The sequence below is a fragment of the Argopecten irradians genome, chromosome 2, assembly GCF_041381155.1.
Source record: "Argopecten irradians isolate NY chromosome 2, Ai_NY, whole genome shotgun sequence".
In the NCBI taxonomy this organism is placed as follows: domain Eukaryota; kingdom Metazoa; phylum Mollusca; class Bivalvia; order Pectinida; family Pectinidae; genus Argopecten; species Argopecten irradians.
The window spans coordinates 71,031,316-71,043,939 of NC_091135.1; the positions used below are offsets into that span (position 1 = coordinate 71,031,316).

A 12,624-nucleotide genomic window follows, 5' to 3' on the forward strand; every position below is an offset into this window, starting at 1 on the left:
AAAGTCGATTACCGATATAATGGCTGTATCATTGATTTTATTTCCGGGTATAACCAAAACAATAATCCCCACTACCATCTTAAATTAATGTTGATATAGAATTCTGATTCCGTCAGCGATCACGGCATATGATGATTGAAAGCTCTGCCATCTATGTGTACGTATATCGATAAAACCTAATTGTACGTTGTATATGTAACGTTATCCAGGAATTCCGTGTTGTGGGTGTTTGAGATGGCGTTTATCGTACGTATCGACTAATATATTTATATAGAAGTTACAGTACTGGTGTGGTATGTTCTGTGTATCAATTGAGTGATCAAACTTTGCCTTATTGATATTCTGATATGTAAATGTATTTTTTTTTTCATTGGCAGATCGCAGTTATTTTTTTGCACTTTAACGACGTTAAAAAGAAATAATATTACTAATACGTCATAAACAGTTGTGTTGTGTGTTTTATGTTCCGACACCCAATTTAATGTGTGTCTACTAACACCTTAACCCCTTGTCGAGTAGATCAATGAACCCGTAGGTTATATAGAGATTACACAACCACTAGCTACTGCATATGGGATTTATTTCTCTCGGGTTATTTTTTAAAAGTTACAAAAAATGCCAGCTTTAGCGAGTGTCTTTTGTAACTTTTCAAAAATAATTAACGAGAGTAGTGCGACTTGTTTCTACCACAATATTTTTAGCGATTTTAGAATAATTTGTTGAATGTAAATCTGCTTGCTTTCGTATGCAAAATAGGCATACTGATACGACCCACATTGCAAAAAGCTGATTAATATTCAAAAACATCATTTATTGTTTAAATTAAGATGAAATGAAAGCATAATGAGTCATTGTTCTTAAGTCCAAAACAAACTCAAACGCTCAAACGAAGTGCACTAGGTCACAGTCCAATTTCTCCACCAGTCACTAGTTGAATATCACTATATTTATTCAACACCCAGTACACTTATACAATGACCTGAGATTGGAATAACACGACGTATTGTGGTAGAAATGGTGTACTCGGATACTTCGTCGAACGCGTCTATTTCAAGATTTCGTTGTACAGTGTCTTTTCATACTTATGATAAAGATTAAGATATGACGTAATATCTTGTGTTTGATTAAGGCAGATATGAAAGACGAATTCTCGGTAATTCCTGTATGTATTTATAACAGTTCTGTTCTGAGAATTTGTCCGTGTAGTTTTGGTCTAGGACACTGAACATGAGTTGAGGTCCGTGATTTTAAATTAAAGCTAGTCGTGTCTTCAATTGTCGAAATACAGCTTTATATCACTTTCATCTTTGGGTCAATATATTTTTCAATGTTGCATGCTTGACAAGAACATGCAGCATTAACTTTATCCCTCTAGAATTATTGATGAAGTTATGACGGGTCTCGTATTGACGGTAAGCTAGTAAGTTTTAGGACTCAATAAAATTATATAATTTGTTTTACTGTTACAATTTAAAAATTAAAAGTTGTTTCGTTTGCAAAGTTTAAAAGTGATTATGGGTTTAAATTTACCTCAATCATGTACTTATCATATAAAAATTCAAAGATAGTGTAACCTGCCGTATCAAAACTATTTGAAATACAGTAGTATTCCTAGATATATTTTGTACGAATATGTACCGAACAGAAGGGGAATCCCCTAACTTGCCCTGTGTATGCTATTTTCACATATGTGTTGCGACATGAAATAAAGCGATTTCGTCATTTGCATGCGATGAAAACAAGATGATTTTATAATACGTATATGGTAAATGTAAGTATAAAATTTTATATTAACTACACACTTCGAACTGTAAAGTGAAAATAGGGGTTTGATGCATACGTAAATATGGCATTTCCGGATAATATCGGGGAAATGATGTTCAAGGTAAATGTCAGTATTCAGGACTTTTCTGAATCAGCATGTGATCTTTTAATTGTGATTTGTCTTGTATAGACATTACATGTACATCATTGTTGTGCATAACAACTAGATTGAAAAATAAAATAATAAAACGAAATAAATAACAAACCTGAGCTTTGAGATTAAACATAAGATTTGGTTTGTCACATGTTGTCAATAAGTTTATTCAGTGACCGACTAGTTAGTATACTTCGCTTTGAAGTGACCTAATTCAATCAGTCGTTCTAAATATATAAATTACGTATCAGCTATATATAGAGAGCTAGGTAGGTAGCTGGTGTAATTGGGTATAGGCTGATGTCTTATCTCTCCTTTAATATCGAGCTTAACATTGATTTCATCAGATTGTCGCTTAAAGGTGCTCCATCGCCGACAGAGCATAAATGATATTCATTATTTGAACAATAATTGGTGTTTAATCGTGTATATGTATGTCTAATTAACACAAAAAATAATATAAAAATAATTTATTTTGCTTTTGGTGCATTCGCAATTTGTACTTTATTCCATATAGGATATAGTGCCACGGAATTTTTTCGGTATTCAATTAATTATTTTTCATATTTTCAACTTGAAGTAGAATTAGAACCTCAAACTTTTCAATGGTGGTAATGGTGTAAAGTAAGTAACTTTTGTAACTGCAGAAAATTACCAAATCGCCTGCTCCTGTTTTTGGTAGTGAAAACATTTAAGGCAACTAAAAATAACACTAACACGATTTTTCAGCCATTTCAAATTCAATAATAAATATTGTTGTTTAAATATCTTAAATCTTCATTATTAGTCAATTAGTTATAAGACAATACAAAGATTTGACTGAAGGTATCATTAATCTAAAAAGAAAGACAGATGAATGACGTTATCCATACTATAATGTACTTTGACATACTGTTTTTATAGTTTTCAGATTTCGGGTCATTATTACAAGAAAACATGTTGTTTTCAAACTTGGTATGATGTCCAATATTATAGAAAGTCCTTAAATAATGTATTTAAAATCTCAATAATTCTTTATGAGCAATTGTTTAAATGATTGTTTACTATATGATGCAATTTTATGAAAAGTTAAAAAAGGTAAGTTTTTAATTAAATGTATAAAAGTTTCCCTCGGAAAAACGTCTTCCTGAAAGATGTGTGTGTGAATGAATAATTCAAAAGCATATTAACGTTCGATCTAGTTATATCGGGCGATTATTTATTGGCCACCGATCAACTAAGATTGTATGTCAAACTCTTGATTTACATCAGGATAGTTTCATATTTCTTCACATAGAATGCATAGAATATGCCTTTGGGAAGGTAAACTTTATTGGATCTTTCACGGCCATGATTTTCGTTTTCAGAAACCATGAATTCAAAACTGTCGCATCCGATTCTGATATATGACCAGGAGAGAGCAGGGAAGGAGTGGAGTAGGTTGTTGAGACAGGATGTTATCGGGGTCAGATTCGAGTCGGGACCAAATCAGGAAAATCCACCCGGGATGATATTATCACTTATCATCATTAGTGATATCTCAGGTCACGTGATGGTTTTCGATGTCCTTACCAATCCAGAAATATTACACAATGTCTGCTTTAAGTCCTTGATGGAGGCCGACAGACCGATAAAGGTACGAGGGTTCAGTTACAAGTATATTAAAATAACTACCAACTTAAAGATGCTACACTGCTGACGAATGGTAATTTCATATACACAGGAGCAGATTAATTAGAATTTTGTTTTAGTGTCACAAGTTACTTATTTACACTATAACAATCATAGAAAAATTAGAGATTCCTATTTTAATTCAATATAAAAGTATTTAAAATAATCAATTGTATCCCCAAAAAATCCATGACACTACGCCTTATACTGATTGGGCAGACAACAAAAGAAAACACAAATTATTCTATATGTAATTTATTAATAAGATATAAATATACACGATTGAACATCAATTATTGTTCAAATGATAAATATTATTTATGCTCTGACAGCGGTGGAGAATCTTAATTATAATGTTATTGAATTGTTGTAATCATGTGGAATTATAGCATATAAAAATAAAAAAAGACCCATATTACGTCTCTCTTGTCATGTACTTTCTATCCCAGTCATGTGTAAACATGTGCACCTATCGGTGTCCGTTATATACACAATATATGTTTGTATATATAGTTCCCTTTATTATTCCAGGTGATGTTTCATCCAGAAAATGAGAGCAAACGTCTTTGGAGTTTGGCCGGTATTCGTGTACATGGTGTTTTTGATCCACAGGTAAACTGTGGCATAGGAAACGGTCACTCTGCAGTATCACATGGTCCATATCTCTGGTACTTTTTCATTAGTCTTCCTTATATGCTTATTATTTACATTTTGATCAAATTACCAATTTTGAGCTAATATGTTGGTACGAAATCTTTTAAGGGCTATTGGACTTATGTATGTATGTCAGATGTATACGGGTATATGAGAGGAATCTGTTATCATGAACAATTGACACATGATTGTAGCTGTAACTTACAAAATTCCTACAGATAAAACTGACCGAAATTTTATGTGTAATATGCCTCTGATTGTGCACTTATGTATTAGGAATGTCCGATTTCAATATCGTTACGTAGCACGAACATAACTTGCCATGTATTCCAATCCAATCACTTGCACATGTTATGTATTTTGTTGTAGCATGTCATATAGTCTCAAATTGGACTAAATAATAGTGGCACAACCTCAAGTGGTATCCATACAACATATTTATTATAAAATTATGCACAATTATGAAAAAGTTTTGTGGAAAGAAATTTTTGTGAGTTTGGGTTCCAATGATATATTATATGAACATTTTCTGTAAAAGTTATAATGCAGAGATAAAACACAATATCCTAACATTCATTTTGGTATATAATTATGTATACTTTGTTTGATTTTTCCTTTTTTTCAATTCTTAAACCTTAGCGAGCAAAAAGTGTCCTGATGCACCTTAAGTATATCATTGACCGCTATAACATATATTGATCAAGTCTATATCTGTATACCTTTGGCAGACTTTGTACATGGTCAAGGAAGCTATACAGATGAAGTTGCCAACACGAAAATTTGGGAACCAAAGGAAGACCCTTACGGAACTCTGTCAGCTCTACAGTGTTGAATGTGGCTATGATAAGAAACAGGTTAAGAGGATGTTACAGGATAACCCGTCACTGTTTATGGAGCGACCGCCGATTGGTGATCTGATGGGGATCTTATACGAGTCTGCCAGGTGTCTGATACCGCTGTATGGAGAAATGAGAGGGTATGGCACCAGTGATTCGTCAGTCTAGCCTGTTAGATTACTTGTGATGTAGTATTCTTGAATACAAAGAATATAAATTATCCTATATGATCAACTATCAATCGAGTTAAACAAATTTATTGATTGCTTTATTATCGCATCATTCCCAGTTTAATAGGGTGTAACATATAGAGCCTTGACGTGCTTACACACACAACATAATAATGAACCACGTGCTAGCTTCATCTTTCTGAAAGGACAAAAATGATAATACTTGTGTAGATTTGCCAACACGCTGAAGTTTTTCAGGTGAATCAGGTCTTGTAAAAAGGGTAAACATTTCTAAAAATGTTATTGATATAATATTTTACTTAATAAAACTCATTTTTCTTTTATTTAAAACATCAAAGTATAAGGGACACCTGCTATCATACAACAATATGTTAATTGTTAGCTGGCTTATTCGAAGAATAGGGGGAGCAAATGTTGTCACCCCGGCGTCGGCGTCGGCGTCAGCGTTGGCGTCCCATTTCACGTTAAAGTTTTTGAGCAAGTTTATATTTCGTCAATTGTGTAAGCTTAAGTCAACATAAATGTTTATGATTTTATTTTCCTAATGTGTATGGATGCTGAACGTGATAATACAACCAATTTGGGGCCCTTTAGGGGTTTTTGAGTCTGTTAATTTGTCATATTTCCATGTTAAAGTTTTTGAGCAAGTTTCTATTTTGTCTATTGTTTAAGCTTAAGTCATCATAAATGTTTATGATTTTATTTTCCTAATGTGTATGGATGCTGAACGTGATAATACAACCAATTTGGGGCCCTTTAGGGGTTTTTGAGTCTGTTAATTTGTCATATTTCCATGTTAAAGTTTTTGAGCAAGTTTCTATTTTGTCTATTGTTTAAGCTTAAGTCATCATAAATGTTTATGATTTTATTTTCCTAATGTGTATGGATGCTGAACGTGATAATACAACCAATTTGGGGCCCTTTAGGGGTTTTTTGAGTCTGTTAATTTGTCATATTTCCATGTTTAAATAGTAAATACTTGAACATCAACTTCTTCTGAATAGGCGAGCTTTGCTGTTCTCCAACAGCTCTTGTTTCCTACCAAATGCTTATTGTTTTATTTTCAGTGAATTAGATGTAGCTGTCGTCCAACAGAAATATTCTCAGATTTTGGAGGAATATCTATACGGTGGTTTGGAAGTTTCGGACAGACGACAATTCGAAAGACAGAAAAGGGATCGGAACTATCAGGAAACAAAACAGTTTCAGAAAGACCATGGACGTGAGGCTTTGTCTAATGGTGATAAAGAATTACTAAGGAGAGGTCGGCCACACAAGTATAATTAGTCTTCACACCAGTATAAGTCGGATAGATGTTTTCTTCAACGTGATAAAATCACGCAACATTCTTTGAAAACAAAATTCAATACGAAATAACGTTTAGTGATTTTACCAAACTATAGAGATCCCGTAAACCACCCATATGATCGGGCGATCGGAAAGGTGAATATTTTGACATTGTGGCCAATCCCTTCCACAGTTCGTTGAGGTACCCTGGCTGGAATGGTCCCTGGCTGGAATGTAAGGGGGGGGGGTCATTTGACCCTCGGATAGATTAAACTACACCAAGTGCCACATAGCTTTACTGTTCTTGTTGGTTACATCGTTTCTCTGTAACTGTATAGCCACATAGTTTCGCACTTTCTCGGCACATTGCTATTATCGCGAAAACTTTGATCTGTGAAAAATAATCATTAAAAGTCAGAACGCGAAAAGTCAAAACTACTGAAATTCAGTTTTAAGGGTTTTTCTTAAAATCGGCAAATATTTGACCCACCGGCTATTCGGTATATTATTTACCATATTTTTTCTCATTCCATTTGTTTCCTTCATCATTCCAGTACATGAACATAGTTTAACATTCAATTTTACACAGTGTGTCAGAAACATGGTGCGATATGTATTTGTCTTCAAATATAAACATATTATATACTAGCTAAGTAATCTTAGTCATACTGCATTATAGAAAAACTCGGATGGTATTTAACTCAATTTATTTTTATATTAATATACAAACCTTATGAACCTTTAATGCCTATCATTAATGAATTTTACGTTTATACGTCTACTTCCTTTTAAGCTTGATATGATATAATATTTACAAATAGTACATTGTATATACTTTTCTTTAAATCATCTAAAGATTAATGCTTAGTATTCGTACCATGGCTTTATTATTAATAAAAAGAAAAAAAATTAAAGCGATACCAAGGAAACACCAGTGCAACAGTTTTTTTTTTATTTTGTTGTGATTTTCTACATTGAACATTAAAATATAGTGTTTTATATTTCTGAGACTCCGATGTCTTTTGTCCAACCAAATGAACCCATAAACATGTGTCTATCATTCTGCCTTGTATACTTGTGGTTATTCCCCGAATTTCACAGTGACCATAGGTCACTCTGGTGCAAGTACTGGTTTGGGGTAAAAGTCATGTACTGTGTAACGAGAGCAGGGGACAATACCTACATTTGTCCAGCAGTACAGTCCCGTCGTGAGTGTCCGGAGATAGGCCGCCATCATTCCGAACCCACTGTTAGACAACACCAGAACATCACACGTTGTCAGAAACAGGAAGTCCAATAGCTGTTTCTTAAATCCCTCACAAACGTCACCTTGGCGATAGCTCGTCTGGTCGATGTGCAGGATGTTGCCCTTGATATCGACACATCTATCTCTATATCTATCTCGTGCGCCATGACGAACAGAATCGTCGTCTGTTGCTATGAATATATTATAACTACTTGAGTTGAAATTATCTAGAAAAGACCACACTACTTTGAGGGAGTTTTTGTCATTCCGCGCATGGTCATTACGCATGCTGGGATTGCCACCCATGCGCAAATGCGCGCAAACAGTTTTCTTACTATTAATATTTTCACGAATATCACTCAGGTCTTTAGATATACCCTCCGACGGTTTGAACAATGTGTTAAAAATCTTGTAGTAAATATCCGAAAATTGTAAGTCTGTGATCCAAGGAGCATATTTCTGGATATTTGGATATCTTCTAAACTTTCTGGTGAGATCCCAATTCATGCGGACATAGCAGACGTCCGCCTGGAAGTATTTGTGTAAGCCTGTCGGTGTGAGCTCCTTGCCCATCTTATGATACAGACTGTTGGAAAGGATGTGATACGATGACGATCTGTTAGCGACATCAGACGGCTCCATCGTCCAGTCATAGAGATTTGGTCTGAGGAACTCGGAAAGCATACAGGGCGAATCAAAATTAATCTTGAATGTCCTATTGGTGAGAGCGGCTAGTACAAGCGTTGAAAGGATCCCAGATAGTCGGTCGGACCAGCCTCCGCAGTTTTCCTTGTGAGACTTACTGCAGTCGTAAACGAGATACTTCTCTCGCTTTCGGGGATGTAAAACCACAGAATCCGTCACAGTAATGTTAACGTTAGTTTTGAACTGGATGTTACTCTGGTTGTTAAAAACATCCATAGGAGTTTGATGATTTCCACCAGTCTCTTTGGAATTATTTCCTTGATTAGCCTTCAGCTTTTTATGCATGTTTAGGTTGGTCACTTCTTGTCCAAAATATTTTAAGCTTAAAGCATACAAATTCATATGTGACAAATTTCCCTTTATTTTCAAATCTTCCATAAGGTTTCGTTCTATTGAATCTCTGAGCATTATCTTTTTCTTCACGTTTAACGGTTTTTTCTTCAGGAAAGTTTGACGGATCTCGTTTTCCCATCCGAAAAAAATTATGGTCAGAATGATGCAAACCATCAAAAGGACAGAAAATGTCTGTAACACCAATTCCTTCATGGCCACTCTTTCACCTGGATAAAACAAACCAAAAGGGGTTATTATCTACGATTGCAATGGAGTTGTGATCCACGGGAGGTAACTCACCGTGATTTATTTTGAAAAAGTCTGATGTATGAGAACCGATGTGTTATTAGACAGGAAATGTTAAACTTTGAATGGTGGACAACAGGATAGCATAGATATAAATAAAAGTATTTTAATTAAAGTAGACTTATGTCTATAAGGATCCAGTGTTGTATGATAAACAACCGTTGACCAACAAAAGTATATTAATGACTTATTTAGTAAAAGTAAATTAACATGACTAAACTAATGACTTATTACAGTGGATTGTGGAAAATCGGCGTGAATTTAGAATATAAATACTTATATGGGAATACTTATGGGGGGGAATTATGGAATTATAACAAATTAATCAATTATATTAAAATTGTTTAATAATTGCCAGCTATTTTTGATATGTCAACTTATGAGAACCTAATTTTCAAAAAGCTGTTGGTGATCATATTCTATATCACATATAAATGATAATAATTCAACAGCAGTGTTTAGAAGTCATTTCAGTAGTCAATGTGTACTCCTTAGGAACTGACAAAAATGTTAAAATCAACAAGAGAGATAGTATATTGTGCTATCTACAACTGCATATAGAGGTACGTATATTTTTCTGATCAATGCTGTTATATTTAACTATTTATCTTCATTTGTTAATAAAAATCAATATAGGAAATATTACCCAAATAGAAATGTCTCCCCAATACTACTGATGGACGTTGGTATTGCTTCAGTGTATGCTATTAAGAAATGTCTGTTTTATGATATTTGTAGTGTTAAACTTACCTGTTGTATCTCCGAATATTGTAAATTGTTGTCTGTTTTTATTCCTGTGTCGTACATTTGATCACCGATCATGTTCCACCCGTCTGTGTACTAAGACATGAGAGCAATTGCCGTTACAGGTCAGCTAGGTTTTACATTGAGTCGATCCCAACATAAAGCGGTGTATTGTTTTAGGACGCTACCAACTGTACAATGATTGTTATTATCATTGTGGTGGTTATACACACCTTACTATAGCTTAAGTACAGTGTCTGGTAGAAAACGAGCATAAAACTAGTATTTTATCGATTTCGACAAAGTTAATAATGTCAGCAATTATCTGAAATTGATCGGTGTAATCAGAGATTTAAATATAATTACTTTTTAAATCGGTGTTATGTATCACAAACATAATTAGGTAAATGTTCAACCAGTGAAACTTTTAATCACTTTTTAGTTTTAAACGATAAAATTGTTTCTCAGAGTGGCTGAACCATAAACACACTGTAACTGTTCATAGCAGAAACACGAAGGACGGAGGTCAATTATGTATTGTCGACAGCTCAACCAGAAAACTACAAACTTTATAAAGGTTAGGATATAACGGGAGGTTCACATTACAGATAGGGGAGATTGCCGACAGCCTACCCGAAAACTACACCCTAGGTAAGAAAATAACGAAAGATTTACAATTTTATATCTGATGTTATTGTTTTCAAAACATATTCTAACTATCGAACGTCACTACAAAGTTATATTTAATCATAAATTCTATATCATATTATACTGTAATATAGCGTGAGCTGTATAACGAATGACAGCTTTATAAGTCATGTTTGTTTTAATGTTATGGTAAAACCCAAGTGGAGCAGTCAATAATTTTAGTTTTATTATGGTTAGGGTATTGTGTCATATTTATCTAAAACTACTCGAGGCCTCGCTATGGAGGATTGACCAGGTAATGGTTCATACATTTTGTCTGTTTTACCGTTGTTTATAACCATCCGAATAACACCTGTATGATAATGACTTTATCTATTCGAGAAATGGATTGAAGAGGGACTGAATAAAGACACAGTGGGAGAAACTACGTCACATATATAGTTGCCGTTGCAATTTAAATGGCGGAAAATTTTTCGCTTCAAGGTAGAAAATGGCATGCTGTAATAAATTTTGTATGTGTCACCAATAACGACACAATAAGAAAATGAGTGCACCGTACCCCGGACATTTCCATGTAACTGTAGCAAGTGTTATTTATGGTATAAATTACTTCGTTTCTTCAAACACTTCAACGCAATTTCAAAATAGTGCCTGATATCGTTACACAATCAAGCGTGGTTTTGTAAACAATAAAAATTTCTGCATATTTCCGATGTCGCATGTTGAATACATTGTTATATTACTTTGAAGCGAACAATTTTCCGCCATTTAAATTGCAACGGCAATCATGTATGTGACGTAGTTTCTCCCCCGTGACAGACTACAGAAAAATGTAAAGGGAGAACGATTTCTGCAACGTTAATCACCACAGAAATCTGGTGTGTTCATGAACAAAACAACAATGGACAGGGATTGAGATCACACAATTGTGAGATCGACCGTAAAACGTCCTCGTATGTCTAGAAACTTATCCATATGAATATTTCAGTATTTCGTATGTTGTTGAATATGTTTTTTTTATATAATGTCTGGTTTTGACACTGATTTCTGTCAATTATAATTTTGATGTTTTATCTTTTTTAGATCAATTACAGTTTATCCTGTCGATGTTCTGAATTCTAACTTTCTTTGTTATCTAGGTGAAAGAGTGGCCATGAAGGAGATAGTGTTACAGACATTTTCTGTCCTTTTGATGGTCTGCATCATTCTGACAATCATTCTTTATCGATGGGAGAGCCAGATCCGTCAAACATTCCTGGATAGAAAATCGTCAAACATGCAGAAAAAGCCTACACATTTACTTAGAGGTTCAAAATTCGAAAGGAATGATTCATCAAGTACCAGAGTGATAAAGCTCAACTCCACGACATTGTTACACAAACTACTAACACTTTAACGATACATTCAAATCAGGTTTTAAAGGAACAAAATTACGGACTTGGTTGTCGCAGTTTACATATTCCTCATACGCGTTACAAGGATGATTTCCTCTATCTGTACACCCGGCAGTTCTAGTCCTGAAGCTCTGCGTCACGAGTTCGAAAGTCGTGCTGTGTATTCTGTCTTACATCATCGGATTTCCATCATCACACCAAAGCTTGGCACATGTCATTAATCAACCATATCTGTTAATAGGACGTGAAACAAAACAGGTGCTCTGACAAGGGCTCAGCGTGGTTGTTGTTTATGTGTGAACATCAAAGGTAAGACCACATCTTAACACCCAAAATTTGGACTTCAAATAGCTCGCAGAATGTGTGTTGCTGCAAGGCTTAAAGCTGAACCACATACAGGTATGAATGAATATCGACAACTAATGAACAACGGCTAATATAAGTACATGAAGTGAGAGTATACGCCAGAAAAAACAATGAGGAAGACATCCAAACTTGTATCTTGATCAAACGGAGTTTGTCTTAAATCGGGTGAAGATATAGATGCAGGACTATTTTGTTTACATCTAGCTATGCATCGGATTTATAAACTGTCCAAATATCATGTTGGAAATGAACTTTAGAAAGCTACATGAGAAAACGTCTGGAGGTCTCATTAATATAGTGGATTTTTTTGGCATTTTTGCCCACGGAATTACATAAGCCACCGGAC

The 12,624-nt window shown here is 34.5% G+C and overlaps 2 protein-coding genes across 5 annotated transcripts; one reads left to right on the forward strand and one right to left on the reverse strand.

The window, feature by feature from the left end:
* Window positions 1-53: 53 nt before the first annotated feature.
* Window positions 54-7,537, forward strand: LOC138316364 (uncharacterized). Of its 4 annotated transcripts, none has more exons than XM_069258063.1 (5): window positions 54-157; window positions 3,265-3,533; window positions 4,100-4,180; window positions 4,951-5,198; window positions 6,317-7,537. In XM_069258063.1, the coding sequence occupies exons 2-5, from the start codon at window positions 3,270-3,272 to the stop codon at window positions 6,534-6,536; spliced, it is 813 nt and encodes a 270-aa protein (XP_069114164.1). In that variant the 5' UTR covers window positions 54-157; window positions 3,265-3,269; the 3' UTR covers window positions 6,537-7,537. The 4 variants fall into 4 exon arrangements, with proteins under 4 accessions (XP_069114164.1, XP_069114162.1, XP_069114165.1 ...); XM_069258061.1 differs by lacking the exon at window positions 54-157 and adding an exon at window positions 1,494-1,771; XM_069258062.1 differs by lacking the exon at window positions 54-157 and adding an exon at window positions 2,444-2,542.
* An 86-nt stretch (window positions 7,538-7,623) lies between these two features.
* LOC138316361 (uncharacterized) lies at window positions 7,624-10,065 on the reverse strand. The gene is made up of 2 exons (XM_069258058.1): window positions 9,877-10,065; window positions 7,624-9,047 (listed from the first exon to the last, which is right to left on the reverse strand). The coding sequence occupies exon 2, from the start codon at window positions 9,031-9,033 to the stop codon at window positions 7,648-7,650; it is 1,386 nt and encodes a 461-aa protein (XP_069114159.1). The 5' UTR covers window positions 9,034-9,047; window positions 9,877-10,065; the 3' UTR covers window positions 7,624-7,647.
* Between the last annotated feature and the right edge of the window lie 2,559 nt (window positions 10,066-12,624).

Excerpts from the sequence above, each read along its gene's own strand:
- LOC138316364 (XM_069258063.1), top strand. The coding sequence starts at position 3,270 with ATGAATTCAAAACTGTCGCATCCGATTCTGATATATGACCAGGAGAGA. Across the intron at positions 3,534-4,099 it reads AGGCCGACAGACCGATAAAG|GTGATGTTTCATCCAGAAAA; the intron begins GTACGAGGGTTC and ends TTATTATTCCAG. Across the intron at positions 4,181-4,950 it reads ATGGTGTTTTTGATCCACAG|ACTTTGTACATGGTCAAGGA; the intron begins GTAAACTGTGGC and ends TACCTTTGGCAG.
- LOC138316361 (XM_069258058.1), bottom strand. The coding sequence starts at position 9,033 with ATGAAGGAATTGGTGTTACAGACATTTTCTGTCCTTTTGATGGTTTGC.